The sequence below is a fragment of the Leopardus geoffroyi genome, chromosome B1 (assembly GCF_018350155.1).
Source record: "Leopardus geoffroyi isolate Oge1 chromosome B1, O.geoffroyi_Oge1_pat1.0, whole genome shotgun sequence".
Lineage (NCBI taxonomy): Eukaryota > Metazoa > Chordata > Mammalia > Carnivora > Felidae > Leopardus > Leopardus geoffroyi.
The window spans coordinates 125,948,767-125,973,729 of record NC_059327.1 but is presented as its reverse complement, the minus strand read 5'-3'; the positions used below and the strand labels follow the sequence as shown (position 1 = coordinate 125,973,729).

The 24,963-nt window shown below is 39.1% G+C and overlaps 1 protein-coding gene across 2 annotated transcripts in view; it reads right to left on the bottom strand.

Annotated features, from left to right (window-relative positions):
- UNC5C (unc-5 netrin receptor C) overlaps positions 1-24,963 on the bottom strand; it is a 362,776-nt gene that overhangs the window by 68,761 nt on the left and 269,052 nt on the right. For both annotated transcript variants that reach the window (XM_045472350.1, XM_045472359.1), the window contains exons 5-7: positions 7,405-7,585; positions 3,623-3,790; positions 894-1,058 (exon numbers count right to left, since the gene is read on the bottom strand). In XM_045472350.1, coding sequence (XP_045328306.1) covers positions 894-1,058; positions 3,623-3,790; positions 7,405-7,585 — 514 coding nt within the window. The remainder of the gene's footprint in view (positions 1-893; positions 1,059-3,622; positions 3,791-7,404; positions 7,586-24,963) is intronic.

Genomic DNA, 24,963 nt, shown 5'->3' with positions numbered 1-24,963 from the left:
CTGTATTCTGCAAGCAATTTGTAATGTGTTATAAGAAATGTCAACATCTGGCCGCTATTAGTTAAGATCCAAGGATAGCACATTGTTTGATCCATTCAGCCGCATAGGCGTGAGATCAGAACAATTCTTAATACCTTACTTCATGGTCATGTAAGATGGTAAATTTTGCACATCTAAGGGCTCCTCCATTAAAGGGGTAAGAGTTTGCAAGTATGGACATCAAACTATCAACTCATTAAGAAAATCTAAGAAACAAAGCCATGAAAATTGGGGGATATTTCTCCTATAGCACCCATTATATTCCTGGGCCAATCTTCTACACCTGGTTTTAAAATTTTTGTTTTATTAACATTATTTTCTTTGAACGAACATTAACACAAACCTCAAATTTTCAAGGGCTTGTGGACATGTTCCCACCAAGCATTTGTTGTAAATTGGTAAATTGCAGGACCATTTCCTGTCCTTTAGATATATTTTACATTCATGGACACTGGTTCAGTAACGGCCATGAATTAGGAATAAATAGCTTACTTTTTTGAAGTCATGTGATTCTACTATGAGTTGCTTAGGGTGCCCTTTTATGCATTCTAATAAAGCTGAGTAATGGCTCCCAGGTCTGGAAAGAATGACAGTTCCCCCATGGAAATGACTAACTCACTCTTTGCTCATGAGAAAGCAATACTGTGTATGTCATTTGTTAACCGGACAGTTAGTATTCATTCGAGTTCCTGGGAGATTAGTTCTTTGAATTCTGAGACAGAGCTACTATATTGGTATATTACTGCATTGTTTTTGTTGTTGTTCAGAATTCTTAATTTCTAATATTTCCCTCCGAGAAATTCAAATGGTTAAATATCAGGCCTCCCAACTGCTGTTTGCTCAAATAGACTTACTCTGCATGCACAGCCCATCAGTGCAGTTCTTGGATTGCAAGACGAGGCCATCACAGTCCTTGCCTCCGTTCTTGGGGGCTGGTGCCGTGCACTCCCTCCTGCGCCAGTGTGTGCACTCGGTCCCACAAGTAGACCACTTGCTCCATGAAGTCCACCTGCCATCCACTGTCACACACACACACACACACACACACACACACACACACAAAAACCAGCATAAGGTCAGAGGGAGAAGCAGCTGCTTGAGGGGAGAAGGGAGTAGAACTCAAGTATATAAAACGAAACAAAACAGAACAAAACAACAAAACAGAAAACTGAAGAAAATGTCCCATCAAGGAGTCCTGCATTCATGTCACTTGCTGGCAAGTAAGCACGCTCTACATGCATTGTCAGGGTTCTGAGAACTTTTCTTACTGGGTGTGTGACTGTTTCCTTACTGACCAAGCAAAGGAATGCTTAAAGGGACACACAGAAAGCAAAGTTGTCACCAGGAGCTGGTGAGGACTAGGAGGTACATAAAGGTAGATCATGATGGTGCCCTTTTCTCTATTAAAAGGGAAGCTTTTGGATTTTATATTGAAACTTAGGGGACGTCTTTTTGAACCCAAGATTTCTTTGCACATAGTGTCATGTGGTCAGTGCAAGTAAACCTGTGTAAGGATATGGAGAAGAGGTTGGTACAATGGGGAAGAAATCTATATATCCACCAATGACCAGCCCATCCATCCATCCATCCATCCATCCATTTATCTATCCATATCTATCTATCTATCTATCTATCCATTCTCTATCCATGCCTTACTTTTTTTTTTTTTAAATTTTTTCATCCAGGCAGCTTGATGCTGTTCTGCAATGCTTTGCTGAAATGACTATATTATTTTCCACTTATTATTTGATGATTCCATTCCATTATTGATGATATATATATTTCTATTTCTATTTTACAAATAATATTTATACAGATTCCTAATTTTTTTCTGTGACTCAGTCATTTATAACTGACTAACTTTCTTTCTAATTTTTGTGTCTGACTTGTCAGTAATTTCAATGATACTAAGCTATCTCTTTTAAAAATATACAACTTAAATCCTAAGTTGAAAAAATACATAGTAAGTCTCACTAAAGTCACACTTAAAATTCATTCTTAAGAAATTCTTAAATAGGATAACAATATTGAAAAGTGGTTAAATAAAAAGTTTTCCTGAAATACATAAGTAATTATGATTATCTAGAATTCAATATAAAACAATGCCAAAAATCATTTATTGAACATCTAATATACATAATATCTTACACCTATATATTCATAGAAATTACATTAATTTTAATAGCCTACACAGTTTGGAAAATCTATATGATTTCATATTCAAATTACTGTGTAAATATATTATATATAATGCGTATGGAGATATAAACATGCCCATATGAAAAAAAATGATGAAAGCATCAATATTTCAATTATACAGAGTTGGCTGTATAAGCAACTCCCAGCTATTTGGAGAAAATACATTTGCTTTGACCTAAACCAGCCCAAAGTTTACACACACACACACAAACACACTTCTATCTCAACTCAAAATACTCAGTGCATTTTTAATTGTGGAAGTCAATATCTAGATAAAATATAAGAGACTACAAGGTAAATATTGAAATTTTAAACCTAGCTAAGTGTCAAGATTTGTTACATTAATAAAATCTCTCAAAGGATTCAGTATGGGATACTGTTTGGATATTTGAGAGTGGACACTTGAGAGTATAAAATATAGATTATATTTTTCTACAGTTCATTTCTACAACCCATCTCTGAGAAAGTTTCTTTAAGGGATGAATAAGACAAAAGGTAGGCAAAATAAAGGGACGTAAGGAGATTGTTTCTAAATCATGAAGGCACAAAAAAAATAATAAGATAAAAGACAAATAAATAATGAAATTGAAATATAACAGCTACCCAAGGAATGCACTAAATTCATGGATTATTTCAAAAAATTTTAGCTTAAATTTTCAATATATCATATAATTAAACATTTTAGTTGATTTTGGTTTTGATTTTGGCAATATGAACTTTAATTTGCCTAAGGATAAGAGCTGGTGACAACATGAGACAGCATCAGAAGATGGTCAGAAGCAGAGGGATGCAATCTTGCTATAGTTGCCACTGCAAATAACTCACAGAAATGCACAACCAACATGTACAGATAATAAAGAGCTGACTGCATTGTATTTTCAAAACCCATTAGCCCAGGTGTCACAAAGCTTTGTCTTCTTTTTAATTCATTCCAAATATTTTATTTGCCCTTGCCCAGAAACTGACACCAAATATCAAATATCTCAGTCTAAAACATATTCTAAATTTTCATTCCAATAATTTCCATGGCTGTCTGAAGATCAAGAGTTGTTATTCCTAAAATGTGTGGCTTTCAGGGCTCTCCAAATCCCTTGAATTATAGAATCTATCATCTTGGCTCCAGCAGTTTTGTCCAGTAATGGAGAGGGATTATGTACGTAAGTATTTAATCTCATGTTTTATTCTATTTTGCATGTTTGGCTAATAAAGTTAAATACTGTTTGGGAGAAAAATACTTGATTTCTCAGCAGTGTAAGCATTCAATGGTATGATGGATATAAATAACATTTATCACATATTCAGGTGAATAAGGCTTTGTTTATATCTCCTAAAACAATCCTAAAATGGGAGGATACATTTGGAACGCGAGCACTGTCTTATTTACCTGGGCATAAGGTGGTACAGGCTATTTTCTGCACACTCTGCCCTTCACAGAAGGCACCACCATTGAGTGGTGCTGGGTTGGTGCAGGTCCTTGTGCGTTTCTGATACCCTCGTCCACAGCGGCTATTACACACAGACCACTCTGTCCAGGTGGACCAGCCACCATTTACTGGAAGAAGGTAAATATAAAATTGAATCATATGTGTGTTCATGCACACAGACACACAAACCATGCACAACACATAGACAAAAAGTCATCTGCTAAGTGACCATAAAACAATCTAAAATTTCAAAGATAGAAGAGACCTTGGGCATCATTTCATTCAGTTTTACTGCATAGCTGAGGAATCTAAGCATAGAGATAAATAAAATGAATTACCAAAATGTACTCACCTACTCAGAAGAGTATATAGAACCGTGTTCTATTTTTCTTGGCTACTGTTCTTAAAAAAATACATTCCTCTTACCTAGTCAAGCTTTAAAAATTATTTTTGACAGCTTATCTCAAATAATAAATGTTTACATCCTTATGCCAAGGTTGCAGGTGGATCTGAAGCATGAGAACTGAATAAAATCATGTAGCTTTTTCTTAATAGATGATTGATTATTTTTCTTTAGCACATGTAAACTTTACAGCCTTTTAAGGACTTTTGGTCAGTTTCATTAACACGGTGAACCTCGTTAAAAAATAAAGTCTTATATTGCTAGATTTTAAACTAATTGAGTAGCCATTTGATTGAATTGGCATTTAGTTTATGTAATTGAAATGGACACCTATTCTGTGTGTAAAAGTCAATTATGGTGTTTGATGGAGAGTTCAGTGTATGATTATAAAACCTACATTCTACTGCTATGTTCACTATTTACCGCCAGAGATATCCCTGTAGAAAATACTCTAATATATTTTAGGACTTCCATTATGTGAGTTTAGAGTACATTATTGTAATTAAGCATTTTCTAACAAAAATTATTTGCTGGTAGTTAAAACCTGACGTAACTAGTAGAAGTTAAAACCTGACGTAACTAGTAGAAGTTAAAACCTGACATAACTAGAACTCCTGATCATAAAGAGAGTGCTAGACACTCAGGCAGCACACAGCTTATATGTGCATATCACACGCCCGACATCTCCTCTGCTAGAATCCTATGCAAGGCAATGGGAAAAATTATGAATCTGTTATACATACATACACAGACAAAATAATTTTCATGGCAGAGTTATTTTTCTATAAAGATAAATAATTGTAAACAACTGTAATGTTCAACAATAGGAAAAGGGTAAAGTAAATGTATGTTCATGTGACTGACACCTAGGCAGCCATTAAAAATGGTGCTCTAGAAGTCTATTTAATAATACATGAATATTTGAACATCACGTTTTAAGTAAAAAATATATTTATATCCCTTACTTAAAAAATCTTATCTATGCATAAAAATACCAGTAGTATGCATATCAATCTTTTTAAAAGCTATTTCTGGATGACAAGATGACAGGATTATTGGCATTTTCTTCTCTGACCTTTTCTGTGTTTCCTAAATTTTCTATAACAGATATATATTTGCCATCTCAAAATGATACTAACAAAAATAAATATATACAACACACTCAAAAATGAAATACTTGTTAGATGTATACGTTTTGCTATAAACTTCTGGTGAGCCTAATCTATGAGCCTTGGACGACTTACTTTATGAGGCCATGAAAAGGACAAGCAGATGGTTGATAGGTTGTGTTTCAGTTAGTGTTCCAAAAAGCAACTTAACCTGCTCAGCTTTACAAAACCCAGTGTCATGGAATTGTCAGTGTGAGCTGCTTACTAGCATACTGGCAAGCCAATATTTGGGGTTATAGTATGCATATACTGCTCTGGTAGGATTTTAATGAGAAACAAATAATGATAAGCTTCTAGAGAAAAAAAAAAAAAAAAAAGGAATGTGAAAGCCCTAGACTTATACCCTCATTTTACAGACAAGGACATGAGGGTTCCTAGCATCCTGGTCAAGTGGCCAACTGAAGGTCAGTTACTAGAACTAAGTCCTAGAGCACAAGTCTCCTGACCCCTAGGGTCCAATGATGTTTTTTGAACTCAAAGTGCCTAAGTTCCATCTGTTTGATTCTTTCTAAAAACCATGTTCAGCTTGCATTTGTAGATATTGAAAGCATGTTATATACAGGGGAAGAGATCTGCATGTATATTAAACATCTATATAACACATAGAGAGATAGTCCATCATCATTAGTTACCTATGATTGCTACGTGCTGTGATGTACTCCATTATCTTTTGCTCTTTAAATGCTGTTAATCAAGTTGTTCAGCCAGTTTAGAAAAAGACAAAAAGTAGGAATCCTTTCATTGTGACTGAAGAGAGGCAACTACCTACAATTTAACATAGCCATTATCTTGACGAGGAAATTAAATCTCAGAGTATCCAGAGGATTAAAAAATTGTATGTATCTGTCTTGGGATAAAAAGAAAAGATTTAAAGTGTCACAATATACAGCCTCTGGAGCCTCACGTGGTTTCTGTTTCTCCTAACTCCCCACAGCATGAGGACATCCATCCAAATGGCAGTATCTACACTAAGTACCACGAGCCAGATACCTGCCAAGGGCTGCCCCTCCTCTGCAGTCACCCAGACGCGAAGGTCCCTGGAATGTCCTTTCACACTGACGCAGCCCTGAAAAGCTTCCTTAAGTTCCAAGTGGTGGTGAGACACAGGCATCTCATTTAAGAGGGGGCATACCCTCAAAATACTTCCCTGGGTTGTTTGGTTTCCTCTGACACAATAAATCACCCAGAATGTGAGGACCTACTGTCTGCCCAACACTGTGAGAAATACATAAATACATAGAGCAGTCTCTTGGTCTATAGTGGAGCTTAACACACAGCTGGGGAGATGAAACTCCTCATAAAATGACTGGAAGACAACTGAGTGCTATACTGCAAAGAGATAAAAGCATCAGACGCTACAGCAAAATTGGGTGTGAAACTGTTGAGTATTTCTGGAGAAATATTAGGTCAAATTGGATATGAGCTGGACTAGAAAGGGCCAGAGAGCGGAAGGGAAGCTTCCTGAAGAGATCATTATGTTGAACTTGCTATGTGGTTAGGATTAGGGCCACTGCACAGCAGTGCTCACCTTCACTCTAACTACCCCCCCCCCCCCGAGTGTGTAAAGCAAGTTCCAGGAAGTCAACGTTGTTCTCTGATGTATCTGGGGAACAGGTCAGCCGCAATTTACCTGACTAAGCCAAAGCCCACAGAATTGTCAGCGGGCTGACTTAACCATCTTCATCTCCAAACTCACTCTAGATCTGGGTGGTCCAGGGTATGGAGGAGGGGGGCACGCTTAGATGGGTGAGCATCTTCTGGCACTGGTGCAGGCACTCAGGGGGATTTCCTTCACTTTTCCATAAGCTGACTGACCAAGGGCTAGGAATTTCCAAGTCTGGTCTTTCTATGCCTATCAGGGAAGCAGTTAAACCTCACTGCTGAAGCTGCAAGCTGGCAATAGGGATTGAAAACGGGTGATGGGCTCTGAGAAGGGCACTTGTTGGGATGAGCACTGGGTGTAGTATGTAAGCAATGAATCACGGGAATCTGCTCCTGAAGTCAAGAGCACACTGTATACACCGTATGTTAGCTAACTTGACAATAAATTATGTTTAAAAAAAAAAAAAAGAAAAAGAAAAGAGAAAGGGCCTCTCGCTTGATAGTTTAAATTAAAAAGAGAAACTGTAGTTTGACATGGACTAGATTGAGACTCCACCAGCTCACTCACCGTAGACTATGACAGTTGCAGTCGTGCTTTTCCTCTTGGCAACAATGTTTTTGGCAACACAAGTATAGTTTGCAGTATCTGAGAGGCGGGCCTGCTTTATGATGAGGTTGTGATCAATAGTAATATAAAAATTCCGATCTTCAACGGGGTCAATTATGTCTTCATTTTTCAACCATTCCACCTAAAGATGCACAAGAGAAATAGGTAAGTACCCAGTACGGATCCCTCGATGGATGTCTGTCCTAACCTGTGTTTTAGAATTTGTATGACATTGCTCTGTGCTATGAACTTCAGCAATCCGGGAGGAAGTAACTTTCTGAGGTCATGTGAGGTATCACTCACCTGCCAAACATGCTGATTCTGTCTGTACTACATTATTCTCAAATGTCAATGAACCAGTTGGGAAATACAATGTTCAAATTGTTTTCACTTTGCCCCGCAGGCAAGAACAGGGAATGTGTACTGCCAAGTTCAGAACCCAATCAAAAATAATAGGCTAAGCATTTCAAACGGAACTCAAACCTTTTGCTATTTGATTTGTTTACTCTTGGCAACTAACTTGCTGCTTTTCACAAAAGAATGTAAAGACTATTAAAAAAGCTCAAAAGGCATCTTCGACATCATGTAGCTCTAATAAACCAACATTTGGATGATTTACGTGTAACCTTGCTGAAACATATGGATTAAATTTCCCCGAAAATGCACTTACTTTAAAATGGAGCAAAAACATATTTGGAGATGCATTTAAGCCAAAATACTTGAGGAAGAAAAGGTTTTGTACCAACCTTCAATATAATCCAAAGAGCATATACATCATACTCAAAGCTCTCCTTTTCTGTATCACTAACATCAAATCTTTGACTCATGGTTTGCTTCTGGGGAACCTGACCTAAGACATGACTGTTCAGAACTACTGGACTATTTTTTCCATGAAAATCACATCAGTTTAGCAAAAGCAATATTATGCTTACAGAATGAAAGGAGGGAGATATATCTGTATAAACTGTCCTTATGGAGGATGAACTATTTCTGTTCTATAAATTGCTGCTGCTGCTGTTTTTGTTTTTTTCTATGCACAGGATTTTCCATAAAGCAAAACAACACTGATATTTGCCACCCTTAAACTTTTCTTTTGCATCCATGTGGATATGGATACAAGTAATCTTTAGTGGTAGAGAGTCAATAGTGTTGCCATTTTCAAAATCTTAAAGAGTATCTCCAGCACCACAAGAGGTCTGGAAATTAATCTCTAAATCTGTCAGTGGGCTTGACTTTGCACAGCTCTAAATTACATCCAACAGAGGGACTCTAAAATAATGCTCCTCTAATCCTTAGGAAAGAGACCACAATTTAAAGGGAAAAACGTTTAAAAACCAACAACAATCCTGAAATAAACATTTGAGGATGTAGATAAGAGCAACTATTTGTGGTGATATAAATTTTGAAAGGGCAAAACCCTCTTGGTATTTATACTATGGTAGTGAGAAATAGAATCAAATCCATCTAAAACAGTGGAGTTTTAAAACATGTATTTTGTTTTCACATACAGAGACCACATTCAGTCAGGGCTATGCTTGGATATATCTGATCTGAAACTCACACTCTTCTTGACTCGGATTTTCTCAAAATCTGGCCCTATGTGTGTGGTAGTTTGAGCTCACTAGAAGTGCAAGAGGGAAGGTAGCAAAATTCATATAATTATTAATTATCATTGATCATTGAAAGCAGACATTAACTTTCTAATCTAATCTTTATCTATGCCATTCTAGAGAAAGCTTTCCACTTATAAAAGGCACTGTTGGGATCCCCTGAGTTGGTCTTGGATCCCTCCTGAGAGAGAGAGAGAGAGAGAGAGAGAGAGAGAGAGAGAGAGAGAATACTCTTCATGCTTTTCTTCCAAGGACCCATAATTGCTACTCTTTCTTTGAAAGATGGCTCTGACATTTGTGGACTCTGAAAGTGCCTAGGGGTTCACAGCACCCCCCTCCCCCGCCCTGTCCCACAACCTCCACCTTAGCCATTGTCTCACAGATGTGGAAATATGCTTTGTGTCCAATTGGGGTCAGAATCTGAGCTGCTACCTTCCAGAGTTCACCTGTGAAATTAGGCTGAAGCTGTCCCCTTGAGATGTCGCCTGCCATCTCTATACACACTTACTGGGCTTCATTTTCTCTCCTGGTGGCTCCACCCAGCTATAAGGTTCTCTCTTCTATGAATGTCCCATTAAAAAAAAACCAAAACCCTCTGCATTCAAATCTTGGTCTCATGGTTTGCTTCTGAAGATTCCAACTATTCTCACAGGAGAACCCACGACTGTTCAAAACTATGGTTTCTTCTGTTTAAATCACATCAGTTAACAACAGTGAGGTTACCCTGATCACAAGTGACATAAAGAGATCCCAAGGGATATTGCAAACTACTTGTATATTTGAAAGTTTATTACATGGAAGAAAAAGAGCAAACTGCACAGTTGACAAGATCTAAGAAGACTTCTGTGATTACTGGGTAAACCATCTTTACCTGCAAATATATCACTCTGCATTTTTCTCAAGTCTCTTGCCAGTGCTGGAACAGTGAGTATGACCTGGGTTTTGATGACCCCTGAGGAACCCCAGACATACTGGAGAGGCCCCCAGGGCCCTGTGGAGATTACTGCCTTCCTCCCCAACTCTGGATTTAACCAGAGAAGCTCTGCTTTGATCTGTTTTCCTGTTTTCCATACTGGGCTCACTTGTAATGCCTAGTTTAAAGAAACAGAGAGTTCACTCCTGCTAGAAAATAGCTGTAGAAATGAAAAGGTGAGCCATGGGCTCCTCCGGCTTCCGGTAACTTGCCTACCCTCCTGTTCCCTACATTCCAGTACTCGCAGCTGACGCAATGTCCTGCTTTGAGACCACATCTCTACAGGAAGCTCAGGTCATCACCTCCGGCACTGGAATCCTCATGCTGCCCGGCACATCCCCATCTCCCACCCTGAAAAAATATCGAGGCGCTATCACGCTGCTTTAAAATGCAGAAGCAAAATTCTCCAAAATTTCAAACTCTGTTTAGATTATTTTCTCTACTTTTCTCTAACTAAAACTTAGCTCTTTATGATGCTTCTGTTTTGCTTTTTTTTTTTTTTTTTTTTTTCCTGGAGTTCTCTCAAGTGGTGGATGTTTGATTTCCTAAACCCAACACACACTGGGCCTGAGAATCAGAAAGTGCCCTCCTTGTTCTGCACTGTCTTTTCTAGACCATTCTCTTCAAACACCATTGCTTTGAATTTCATGCCATCAGATTATGTCACCCACCTTCTATATTTTTTGTGGTCATCTAAAGACCTCTGGGCTCACAGTCATTTTATGCAGCACATTTTTCTGTCACAATTTCTAATGATTTTAATAACCACAAACACTTTCAACATTTTGGCCTCTCAATTACATGACCCTCCTTCCTGCCACAGTCTTGGTCTCTAAGACACCCACACTTATAGGCCAGAGACTTTCAATCCTGGTTTCACTGTAGAGTAATTTGGACATTCATAATATATCAATTTTACATCCAATCCGGAGAAATTAAATCTAACCCAGAGCAACTCTGATTCACTGGTCAAGACTGGTCTAGCATCTGTATTTTTGAGACTCTTCAAGGGGCTGTGATTTCCTGCTAGGGTTGAGGAATACCACTCTAGAAGATTGTCTTTCAGATGAAATCCCTGGACAAGAAGCACCCAGGTCACCTGGGAGGCTGACAGAAATGCAGAATCTCAGGTCTGCCTACCCAGACTTACTGAGTCAAAATGTGCATGTGAATAAGAAATTCAAGGAGTTATATGCACAGTAAAGTCAGAGAACCACTGGCCAGTTCTTGTCCTTACCACTGATTATTAACTGCAAGCCTTCTAAAACTCCAATGCAGTTTCTTTTACCATATTCTCCATCTTTCTGACTTACTCCCTCTCAGACTCCTATTTTGACAAACTTTCACTGGGCCCTACAATCTATCTTGGCTCTCATCCCTCTCACGTTCCCTCCTCTCTCTTCACCACTTTTAAATCGAACTGTTTACCTTATCAACAATCCCTTGCATTAGGAGCTCAGCTCTCCCACCCCTCTCCTTTTCTAAGGCGTTCACTTGGCCGCTCTTCCCGACACCACATTCACAGACTTGCAGAGGAATATGGCTGCGCACATGAGATCAGTGGGCTCATCTGAAATTCATGATAACAGAACTCAAATGGGCCCTTAATTCTGCCAAAAAATCGTACTATATTTTCATCATCTGTTCACTGTCCCATCCTCCTAGACAGCTATTTCACACCTTCTCCACTCTCCTTAAACACCACCTCCCTCTCTATCCTCACTTTCAGCTGATGACCACGATTTCTACTTCACTGGAAAAAGTGACAATCACGAGACAGCTTCCACAGCTCCCACTACTCACCACCTCACCCCTGTTCTGCACCCTCTCTCTTGTTACTGGGTCAGCTCTCTGTGCTCCCGCCTGTCACCTCTCATTTGTATTGTGCCTTCCATTCCCTCGTGCCTGGTCAAGGGCAGTCCCCAGCAATTCTCCTCTCTGTCTCTTAAATCATTAATATTCCCTCTACAGGAGCCATCTCCATCAGCATACAGACATACACTTAGAACCCTCCCCACTCGTTTCCGCCTGGAGTCACCCCATTTCTTTGCTCACCTTACAAAACGCCTTGGAATATTTGCTTATAATCACTCTCTTCATTTCCTGTCCTCTTCATCTCTGCTGTATCTATTCTAATGCGCATTCGCCTCCACCATTTTGCAGGTACTACTCTCTTCAGAGTCACCAATTACTTTCATTTTGTTAGATATACTGGTGAGGTGACTCAGCAGCAGGTTTGACCCAAATGGTTTCTCCCTCTTCCTCACTTGCTTTCTTGGCCAGGGCACTTTTCCTGGTTTTTGTCTTATCTCACTCCATCCCCCACAGCTTCCTGGAGTGAAGGTCTGTTCCCTTGTGGAGGCTCTGTCCTTGGACCTCTTCTTTTTTTCTGTCTTCTATCTATATTCACTTCCTTGGTGAGCTCATCCAGTCTCATGCAGAGGTCTTCTAAATTTATCTCCAGTCTAGACCCTGGCCTTGAACTCCAGACTCATATATCCAAATGACTTCTTTCAACTGCACTGGGTTGTCTAATAACAACCTCCTGAACTGCACTTCCAACCCTGCTCCTCCCACAGCCTTGCCCATCTTAGTTCATGTCAACTCTATCCTTCCAGTTACCTAAACAAAGCCTCAGACTTGGCCTTGACTCCTCTCTACCTCTCTTTGCCCACTGGAAGTCAGGGCAGTATATCGGGATCTGACCACTTCTTGTCCCCTCACCACCACCCTCTTCCAGTTCAAGCCTTCATCATTTCCTTCTTGGATTACTGCAACAATTTCCTGTCTTATCTTTGCTTTCCCTCTTGGCCATCAACATTCAATATTCAACACAATAGAGTGAATGAGCCTGAAACCTTAAGTCGATCGTGCTACACCTCATCTCCAACCCTCCAATGGCTCCTATCTTGCTTGCTGTCAAAACCAAAGTTCTTATAAAGACCCACTAGGCCCAGCATCACCAGGAACCCTGACCCCTCTGAGATCACCTTGTTCACTTTCTCTCTCTCTCATCTCTGTAGCACGCTGGCTCCTCTGCTAGTCCTCATGCACATCAGTGGTACTCCTGCTTTGGGAATTTTGAGTCTGCTGGTCAATCTGCTTGAAATCACCTTTCCCTTCCCCAGGTATCTGCATAATATGTTCCCTTCTCTTATTTAGTTCCTCAGATGTCACCCTCTTAGTGAGTCATTTCCTGATCAACATTTAAAAAAAATTTTTTTAATGTTTATTTTTGAGAGAGAGAGAGAGAAAGAGAGACCAAGAGATACCACGGAGAGAGATATAGTGTGAGTAGGGGTGGGGGGTGGGGAGAGGGACAGAAAGAGAAGGAGACAAAGAACTTGAAGCAGGTTCCAGGCTCTGAGCTGTCAGCGCAGAGCCTGATGCAGGGCTTGAACTCAGACTGTGAGATCATGACCTGAGCCAAAGTTGGACACTTAACCGATGGAGCCACCCAGGTGCCTCTCCTGATCAACTTTTAAAACTGCAACATCTCTCTCTGTCTATATTCCCAATCTCTCACCCTCTTTTCTTTATTTTCTCCATGGTACTTCTCACCATTTCATACAGTCTCTATTTCATGTAGCAGTTGTCTTCTCCACCAGAACTTAAGTTCCACAAATTTTGATCTGATTTTTGATCACTGTTACATTCCTGTGGCCTTAAATGATATATAGTGGGTGCTTAGTTGGTATTTGCTGAATGTATGAACAAAACTAACACATGTAGTGGGATCAAGTCTGTTATATACAGTTTTAGATCTCTATAGAGTGGAGAAATTAATCTTAAATATATTCAATGAGTGCCATTAAATTTTTTAAGTTTATTTATTTTTATTTATTTATTAATTTATTTAGAGAGAGAGTGTGAGTGAGAAGGGGAGGGGCAGAGGGAGAGGGAGAGAGAGAATTCCAAGCAAGCTCCACACTGTTAGTGCAGAGCCTGAAGTGGGGCTTGAACTCATGAACCATGAGATCACAGCCTGGACCAAAATCAAGAGTTGGACACTCAACTGACTGAGCCACCCAGACACCCATAAATGAGTGTCATTTTAAACATCCCTTCTAAGTAAGTTCTGTAGGGATTAAGAACACACGTTTCTCTTTCCTAAGGTGAAATCTTAAAGAGCTGCGCTGGCCTCCAAGCGAACTCACTGGAGAAGTCCTAAGATAGAAGAAGACCTCTAGAATTACGCTAGGAGACCCCCAATGTCTCACTGTCGTTTATGAGTCTGGAAGTGTCCGGTGGCCAGTATGTTTTAACTAAAGTATCTTTGAAAGTAGCATGCTCCTCTAATCCACATTACACCTGTATGTCTGTTGCAGAATTAAAAGAGGGTGTTTGAGGAATTATTGCATACCTTCATCTAGGTGATCAGAGTAAACCTGAGCCTAAAATACAACTTCCCAAGAACTTTAATTTTCAATGAACAAAGAGGTAGTAGGCACCTTGTTTTTTCTCAAATGCATTCCACAAACACTGAGTACCGATGTACTAGGCATGGTGGCAAGTGCTGGGGGATAAAGGGACAAGTCAGATAAGTGTTTGCAATGTGTGAGAATAATTCTGTTTATCATGGAAGAGGCTGTCTGAGTCAGGAAGATATAGCAATTAAATCTTTATAAATATACCTTTATATTAGCAAAATGTATCCTTCTCATGAAGTGTCTCCAGAAGCCACCACCACCAGATAAAGTGACGGTCTTCATCTGCAGTAATTTCACAGTGAGCCTCCTTACATAAACTGTATGTGAAATCCCAAGAAACAGTACAGAATCTCTGGTTGTGCTGAATTTTATTGTATTGAATAGTAATTAATTATATTGTTGCAATGCTATTTATTTGTAAGCTAATCTTGGTTAATTGGGAGTCAGTACTTGGGTCTGGCCTCTGAATTCTGTTCCTATCTTGCTCATTTCAATGTTTCTTGTTGATTTCACTCTGAGATGTGGCTTCCTCCCACCCCTCCCATTTAGCAAACCATCTGATTTATACATGGGAGAAGTCTTTCTGAGTTAGAAGTTATTTTTAGCTATGTATAAAACATTCAAGAAGAGAGAGAAATAGGTTGTAGTTCAGAAAACAATAAAAGGCTTTGCCCATAAACCATAACTTGTCTTCAGGGCTGCAGTGAGGCAAAGTAGTGTTTCTGTCCTTGTGACTCAGTAACTGCAGTCTTTTCAATAATTTGGAGCACATTTGAAGTCATCGACTCAAGGGTTTATAAAGAAATGGGAATTTATTAACAGGTAATAAAAATAGTTACAAGGCAATGTTAGGATGTCCTATTTGCATATTCTGTTGTTATGTTTCGTGTTGATTAATGCCATGTGTGCAATTGAAAATCTTACTTTAAGAAGCAGTTTCTAAAGTACCAGCTGAGAGGGTTGCTCTCAAACCAGACTGCGTGGGTTCAAAATCGAACTGTCACTTCGTGTCTCTCTTAAGTTTCTTACCTTAGATGTGCCTCAGGGTCCTCATTTACAAGATGAGGATAATCCTTGAATGCATTCCACAAGGTTTATAAAGATCAAATGAGTTAATAGGGGCACCTGGGTGGCTCAGTTGGTTAGGCATTCCACTCTGGATTTCAGCCCAGGTCATGATCCCATGGTTCGCGAGATCCAGCCCATGTCAGGCTCTGTGCTGACAACATGGGGAGCCTGCTTGGAATTATCTCTCTCCCCCTCCCTACCCCTCCCCTGCTTGCGCGCCCGCACATGCTCGCTCACTTTCTCTCAAAATAAATAAATAAACTTAAAAAATGAGTTAATTACACAAATTACCTAGTGTCTGACGTACGGTAAATTCTTAAATTATTATTAATATCAATTAAGGATATACTTAAAAGAGATAGGACAAAACTCAAACTTCTCTAAAATAACAGCAGAGAAATGGTGTAAATTTAAAAACAAAAAAGAAAATATCTTCATGTCTGAATTCCTTTAGCTTCTTCTGACATTTTCTTTTTTATTGAGACAAAGTCAACTTACCATTAGATTACATCTCTTTAAGACTGTACTAGAAATATATAAATGATTAAGTATTAAATTGGCCAATCTAGTTTGTACGCTAAACCTAAATACATATTTCCATTTAAACCTTGTGAATCCATAACTCTAGCGATGTCATTAGCATGCATGTGCTTTAGAGAAAGTATAACATGGCATGTTAATCACTCTGTGCAACTAGTATTTTCTAATTCTTTTAGATTAAAAGCAAATCATCACACTACATTAATGTTTTAAAGGTATAACAAGAACAGATTTTTGATAAAAGAAATTTTACCAAGATTAATTTGAGAAATACTCATTACTGTACTTAGTAATAAGGTATAAATCACAGGCAATTTATATATTACTTTTACCTAGACCCAGACCATCCACATGTTTATAGTTTTGGTTTTTCCTTTACGTTTCCCAGTGCTGTTTCCCTGCTACTTCAAGTTAGTCATCATCACTCATTCTTTTTTTTTTTTAACGTTCAAAATGTTTGTCATTTGTTTTCAAGCCACAGTAACAGCTCAATATAGTACACGATATACAGAGAAAAGACATAGTTTAACATCGGCTTTATGAAATTAAGTGGCTCCAGATAGACAACTAGGTTGGTTTCAAGTTTTTGTCTTAAATATTAATATTCTAAAAAAGTAAACTGATTCTTATAGAGTCTAAGGAAATAAATGATTTTTTTAGGCAAATGTTTATTTTATATGAACAATTTGGCCCTCGCAACATGAAAAGAATTTCACACATGTCGACTTAATGAAATAGGCTTTTTTGGCAACACTCTTATTTTTTCTCAGTACCCCATGATATTCATTCTATCCTCTCTTTTTAGTGATAAGATACGTTCTTGTTTTTGCTATCTGGACCTGTAAAGCCCCCAAATTTGAGTATGCGCTGAGAAATTCCAAGGTACCTATTTGTGTGTGTGTGTGTGTGTGTGTGTGTGTGTGTGTGTGTGTGTGAGACATGATGAATGGAAACACCCGAGTTACTCCAGGATCTGGGCCCAGGTTGGCCTCTCACTGGTGCTCTACAGGGAAACAGTGTGATCACAGAAAAGAGCCATCAGACCTAACCTCTCTATCATCGCTACCCTGCTCACTCTTCTGGGACCAAACACTGGTTCACTTTCAAAGCTAACACTGGGACTGGATGTAGTTTGATTTCAGGGGCATCAGGAAAGCATCCTTGCTCTCACCCAAATTTTTGGCAGTGTCTTGAAATGTCTTTAGGAAAGCTAGTTTGTAATCCCACCGTTAGAAGGTTCTCTTTACATGCAAATGACCTGAGAAACAACACCTTGATCTAAACCATATAAAGTATTACAAAACTTGGCATATAAACCAAGGGAAAACTCTTTTCAGTTCAGATAAAGAAGAGTTTGAAGGCACGTGGGTTTCAAACTGGAATTCAAGTAACCAGCAATATGCAAAATTTTCTATGGGGGTACACAAACAAAAACATGTTTAAGGGGATCTGTGTTAGTATCTTTTTTTTTTTTTTAATTTTTTTTTCAACGTTTATTTATTTTTGGGACAGAGAGAGACAGAGCATGAACGGGGGAGGGGCAGAGAGAGAGGGAGACACAGATTCGGAAACAGGCTCCAGGCTCTGAGCCATCAGCCCAGAGCCCGACGCAGGGCTCGAACTCACGGACCGCGAGATCGTGACCTGGCTGAAGTCGGACGCTTAACCGACTGCGCCACCCAGGCGCCCCTGTGTTAGTATCTTTTTAAAAAAAAGATTATTTGAGAGAGAGGGCGGGGGAGAGGGAGAGGGGGGAGAGGGGCAGAGAAAAGGGAGAGAGAGAGGGAATCTCAAGCAGGCTCTGCACTGTCAGTGCAGAGCCCAATGTGGGGCTGGAACTCATGGACTATGAGATCATCACCTGAGCAGAAACCAAGAGTTGGACATTTAACCAACTCAGCCACCCAAGCGGCCCTGTATTTGTATCTTTAACTTCCATATGCACTCCGTCCTGATACTCATTGTGCTGAAAACTTGTCTCCTGCTTTTCAAACCGAAGCCATCTCTTGCATCCCAATCTTACCATCATACATTGTTAGGGGTGTAAAAGCCTCCAGGGTGGCACAAGTTAGGTGCAAACTAGTTGGGAACATTAGTGTGGTATTTGAGACAGTAAGGGACTAAAATCACGTGTAACAAATCCGTTTGCAAATCAGGTAATCACGATTCTTGGCATTCATCAAAATTGAAGGAAGGAGGACCTAATATGCCAGCTAATGGGTCACTGAACCTAATAGCTGATAATAGAACACTATCTGATTTAGTGTCTTTACTAGTTTAAAAGACTTTTACAAATTAAGATTCAAGTTTAATAAACAAAAGGAACATCTGGTACAAAACGAAAGATACTTTAAAATATTTTTGGGGCGCCTGGGTGGCGCAGTCGGTTAAGCGTCCGACTTCAGCCGGGTCACGATCTCGCGGTCCGGGAGTTCGAGCCCCGCGTCGGGCTCTGGGCTGATGGCTCAGAGCCTGGAGCCTGTTTCCGATTCTGTGTCTCCCTCTCTCTCTGCCCCTCCCCCGTTCATGCTCTGTCTCTCTCTGTCCCAAAAATAAATAAACGTTGAAAAAAAAATTTAAATATTTTTAACGTGCACATTTTTACCCAACTGCATTCCATCAAATTCCATCCTAATGACACATTCTACGTGCACGCATCCATATGCTGTGACTCACCTGTGTTAAACCTAACTGAACACGCTGGGGTTTATTATTTTTTTAGGCAACATGGTATGTGGCAAGGATGTTGAACAAAGTGAGATAGTTCTGTAAAGAGCAATCTTCATATTGTGAGATCTTGTTCAACATTCAACCAAGAAAAGAGAAACAAAAATAAGGTCATCTTACTCTAGGGAAAAATGTTGGCAAACAGGAAAACATGCAAGTTTCCCAGAAGGTGTTTGTATCACTTGCAAGACTATTCCCAACTCTGCCTTGCTGAATCCTGTGCTCAGAAGTGGCACTCACTGGTCACTTTTTCCACCTCTTTGACTTTTTGAGGCCCTAGGTCATCAACATGTTACTCAATATTTTTGTGATCTTCCTTAATTTAAGCAGATGTCTTCTTTCTTTCCTTCCTTCCTTCCTTCCTTCCTTCCTTCCTTCCTTCCTTCCTTCCTTTTTTAATAGGCCGAATAGGCCCAAAGATAGAAACTCCTCTCAAAGCTCTTCCTTTTTTCTATCAGGTCACCCACAAATATGCACATGTCCTCAGTCCATCCTGAACACAAGCCAACAATGAAATTACTCTAGGACATACCTGCCTTTCCCAACTATTCTTCCACATTCTCTTTCCCTTTGTGGCTAAACTGTCTTCAGCTCTTCATCTGCCCACCGACCCTTCACTTTAGCGCTGTCTGGATTCACGCTTAGCGCCCCAACTGCATTTTCAGAGGCAACCAGCAGCCCCCCTAACTTCCCAGTCCGACAGCACTCTTTCCCTCTGCTACTTTCATGCCACGTAATTATCTGTTCTTTCTCAAACCTCTTTCCCGGGTCCCTTTATTTCATCCACTATGTTTCACATAGTCCTCCGCAGGGTTCTCTCTTTCATTTTCCTCCTTTTAATTTTATGGTAGTGGTTCTCAACTTTGTGCATCAGAATCACCCGGGGAGGTTTTAAGATCTGCTTGTATCTGGGCCCCACCTGCAGAGATTCTGACTGAACTGGGCTTATGAGGGGCCCAGGCATTGGTGTTTCTCCGAGCTCCTCAGGTGATATTAATGTGCAGCCAGTTTGCAAACAACTGGCCTATATATACACTGGTGATCTCATTCATTCTCATGGCTGTTCACTCAAAAATCAATCCCTTCATTCCCAGTTTTTGGTAAGCTCCATTCATATTTTCAATGGCTTTCTTGATAACTCCATCTGAATGCTCAACAAATATGAAAAACAGGGGCGCCTGGGTGGCGCAGTCGGTTAAGCGACCGACTTCAGCCAGGTCACAATCTCGCGGTCCGGGAGTTCGAGCCCCGCGTCGGGCTCTGGGCTGATGGCTCAGAGCCTGGAGCCTGCTTCCGATTCTGTGTCTCCCTCTCTCTCTGACCCTCCCCCGTTCATGCTCTGTCTCTCTCTGTCCCCCCAAAAATAAATAAACGTTGAAAAACTGGTCCAGAACAAGTCTATTAAAAATAGAAAGCATACCTTACACAAAATATGAGATATATAAAAAAAAAATATGAAAAACAAAACATGTGCTGAATTGATCTCAGTATCACCTCACATCATCTATAAACTTGGTCCTCCTGTTTTCTTTTCAAATATGGAGCCATTATCCTCTCAATCCTAAACTCGAAGCTTACAGTAATCCTCATAGCTTTCTTCAAAACCATTCTATGAAGTTATGGACGTTACCTAAAATGGCTTTCAAACCTGGCCCCTCTTCTATGTCCCTAAACGTAAGTACTGTGATGTTATTTTAATTCCAACAATTCTTACTAAAAAGTTAATCTTAAAAATAATAGCTTCAATTAAAATGTTCTCCACTGTGTCATTGTTTCCAGGTTAAAATCCAAACTTGATATGACATCTTTTTTTTTTTTTAATTTTTTTTTTCAATGTTTATTTATTTTTGGGACAGAGAGAGACAGAGCATGAATGGGGGAGGGGCAGAGAGAGAGGGAGACACAGAATCGGAAACAGGCTCCAGGCTCTGAGCCATCAGCCCAGAGCCCGATGTGGGGCTCGAACTCCCGGACCGCGAGATCGTGACCTGGCAGAAGTCGGACGCTTAACCGACTGCGCCACCCAGGCGCCCCGATATGAAATCTTTTACAAGCTGTCCTCAATTACTGCTCTAGCTTCACCTTCATCACTTAGTACCACTCTCTAGTCATGCTGAACTTCCTAAAGGTTCCTTAGCATGTGAGCGTCATTAACGTGGCCACTCGCTGTATTTTCTGTCACTCTACCCAGAATGCCTTTCTCCTCCTTTTCTGCTGAGAGAACTCTACTCATTCTTCAATATTCAACTCAGAAGACACTTTCATTCTGAAGCCCTTTTTGTCTGTCTTCCTTTAATGTGCACCTGTAGCAATCTTTTCAAACCATCTATCATACTGTACTGTAATAATCTGTGTAAAGTTTGTGCCTGGGAGTTCTTGAGAGCACGATTACTCATGTGTATATGATATCTCCAATACTGATCCATACTGATACATTTTGAACATCTCTGAGTATATATGTTTAATTTTGTGTTCAGAGTATCTATTATAGTACCCTAGCAGAGATGTTCAAAGTGTATTTATTGTTTATCCAGTGAATATTTGTTGAGTATCTACTATGTGACTTCACTATTTCTGATACCTGGGATGCATCAATAAACCAAAAAGACAAAGTCTATCCTCCATGTGATTCCCAAGAAAGAATACAATATATAAACAAATAAATACACTGGATAGTTTCAGTGGTCCTTAGGGCCAGGGAAAAAAAAAGAAAAAAAAAAAAGAGTGCTATACAGTGCTTTAGATTAAAAGTCAGAAAACATTTTCTGTGAAGGGACATGTACTAAGTATTTTAGGCTCTGTGGGCCAAGGTCTCTAAACTGTTGGCATAGACAATATGTAAATGAGCATGTAAATAAAACCTTTATTTACAGAAACAGATGGTGGGCTGTATTTGGCCTGCAGGCTATAGTTTGCTGACTCTTTCATTTTAGATGATAGGGAAGGCTTCTCGGTAGAGCCAACTCAGCATTAGAACATGCATTTCTAGAAACAGCCAGTCATCCTGAGCCAGAGTGTTCCAGGTAGACAGAAGAGCAATTATAAAAGTCATTGTTTGTGAAGCAGAAATAAAGCCTTCATGACTGAAGTGTGGTGAAAAAAAGAAAGAATGAATATATGAACAGAGGCAAGAATGTGTGCCCATATAGAAAGTAAAATTACTACTGTCAGTGGCAAATTTTTGTAAGGAAGAAGTCCCTTAATTGAGTTATGTAGCCACATTCAGAGAGGTGTAACAAAGACATGACTGCACAGGAAAATAAAAGTCAGTAGGATCTACGGAAAATTAGCTATTCATTGAGTATCCATCGAATAGCAACAATGCACTGAGGATTATTGCAGGTGCTAGAAATTAGACAAGATGTGGAATAATTATGACTATTAAAGTTTAAGATGATCACAGTGTTGGATTCTATTGATTCTTAGCAATGCATATACGTATTTGATTTCTAGAAGCATAAATATGACTTTGAAGTACTGAGAAGTACTGCTTGTAACAGAACTGAGAGCGGTGCTTTGATAAACAACAACAAAAAAATAGTGACCTGAGAACATATATATAGAGAGAAGATACCAATTAATTCTACTTTAGGAAAATATTTTGGAAGAAAATTTTGGAAAAAAATTCTGTCACCAAATGAAATATGTTTAAAAATCATTGAGATATTCTAACAAAATGGACCAGAAGTTTGTTCAATTTCTCTTTTACATTCTAAAATTTTCATTTTTTTGTGAAGTGTGTGTAGATAATAATAACAAATAGCACAAATCAACATGCTTATTCTACCTTTGGAAAATTGACGAGAATGATGTAACACTTTTTAAATAAATGACTTTTTCCCAAAAGACATCTTTGGATATTTTGGATATTTTGGGCATCTTTTGGATATTTGGATATTTTGAGATTAGCTCATGAAAATCAATAGAATAGGCCTACACATAATTTGTGTCATTTTAATGAACTGAATTTCCAAAACATAGCCAATAAAACTTGCTTTTGTTACAGGAAAAGATACGGACTTGGGAATTGCCAGACTTGGTTCTGTAGCCAGGCCCTCCCACTTGCCAAGCTTGCAGCCTTGTGAGGCTGGAAGCTCCCAGAAGCACGATCCTCACATGTACAGAGGGAAGGACCTTCCTCCCAGGGCTGTGGGAGGATTTAATGAGATATGGAAGGGAAAGCACCTGGAATTGGGAGGTAGTCATAAATTTAATTTAATTGCTTCTTCACTGAGTTTACCCCAAACAGAACTATATCTCTATAAATGTTTTTTAAATGTTTATGATTCAGTGTTCAATTCTCTATTAAGAAGGACATATCTTTAGGGGCATCCGGGTAGCTCAATTTGTTAAGTGTCCAACTTTGGCTCAGGTCATGATCTTGCAGTTTGTGGGTTTAAGCCACACATCGGGCTCTGTGCTGACAGCTCAGAGCCTGGAGTCTGCTTTGGATTCTGTGTCTCCTTCTCTGTCTGCCCCTCCTCTGCTCAGGCTCTGTCTCTCTCTCTGTCTCTCAAAAATAAATAAACATTATTTTTTTTTAAAAGGAGGACATATCTTCATATTCATAATACTAATCAGAAAAAAAAAAAAACTAAGAGAAATCTTTCAATCTTCCAGTGCATAGGGCTATTGGTATTGGTTTATGAGTCTTCATTACTAAAACTCTCCCAGTGAGGAAAGTTTCCCTTTATTTACAGCCTCAATCCTGCCTAGTGTATGTACCAGAAAAGAGGCCATATTTCTAGCCCTCCTATATGAGAACTGGTTCCCAGCTCTTCTAGAGAGGATAAAATGTTTAGAAATCCCTCCAACAGTTAGATCTTTCAGTTCTATTGATGCCTTCGGTCTGGCAGAGAGTTCTCAAAACCCTGACATGATTTTATTAATGAATATGAGGGATTCCCAATTTGATTATAAGTTTCAGGACTGGAGCATATTGACCCCATATTGTGTGTTCCCAGAAAAGATGTATAAAACTGTCATCCCTTCCTGTGTGTGGTGTGATTTAAGAATCAACTTTTTTTTATGGCTCCTAGATGCACGGTTTTATAGCTTTACTGTTACTGATGTTTTATAAAATTCAGAACTATTGGCTATATAAGTGCTGTGAGGGGGTAAAAAAAAAAAAAAAGGTTTTGCAGCAAAACATGGGGATCATTTTTCAATGGCTCAGGCTTCTACAACCTTTTTTGAACAGCCATTTAAGCATTCAACAACCTCATGTTTCAAATCTCCCCCCTAAAAACTTTATTCTTCAGTTTAAATTTAAGTTTTGATTTATCATCAGCAAAGACAGAGAAAAGTGGATTAACATTCCCAACAGATTATCCATTGATAACTCATAATTAAATATGGGATAAATTATAATCTCTTGTTTAATCTGGACTTCCCATACTCATTTCCCCACCTTTATTCACTACCCTTATTTATCTTTCTAAATAAGCAGCATAAAAGCTAAACTACCCAAGACAGGTCCCCAAACTTCTAATGTTAAGAGTATACAAAGTGGGGGAGTCACTTACATAAAATAATTATTTTCCAAACATTATTTATCTTTGGTAATTTTTTTTCATGGTTTACTACTAAAACTGTGTAAAATGTAACCACGTTCATATTTCACTATTAATAAATAAAACACAAATATTTGGGCAAAATGATGTAATAAAAACAAACCAACAGCCGTGTCCTCCTCCCTGTTGCCTTGTCCCTTCCACACCCCTGGGCAAAGAGAACGTATCCCAGGATGATGCACACATCAGGGGCTTTTTAGGAAGGCCTGGCACTAACTAGTATTAGCAATCGCAACGATTTCCAAATAGATTAAATGTTTTCTTTTAGTGGTTCCTGTGTTTTGTTTAAGCAAATCAGTGCCACAGTAAGAAAAAAAAAAATTACAATCTAAATTCCATTCTTAGTTTCCAACCATTTTTAAAAGAACAATCGTGACAACATATTTGAAACCACAGTAGTAGAGACCTTATCACAACTATGTTGATGTTTTACCTTTAGATAATAAAAGTACACAGTTCGATATTATTAAACATTAGGAACGTGAGCCATTTTCGCTAGAGCGTATACACTTTACATTCTGAACTAAACAAAAGGTTTTATGTCAAAGCATACCTAGAATATGCTTTGACTACCTTCAGGAAGACTAATGGATTGGTTT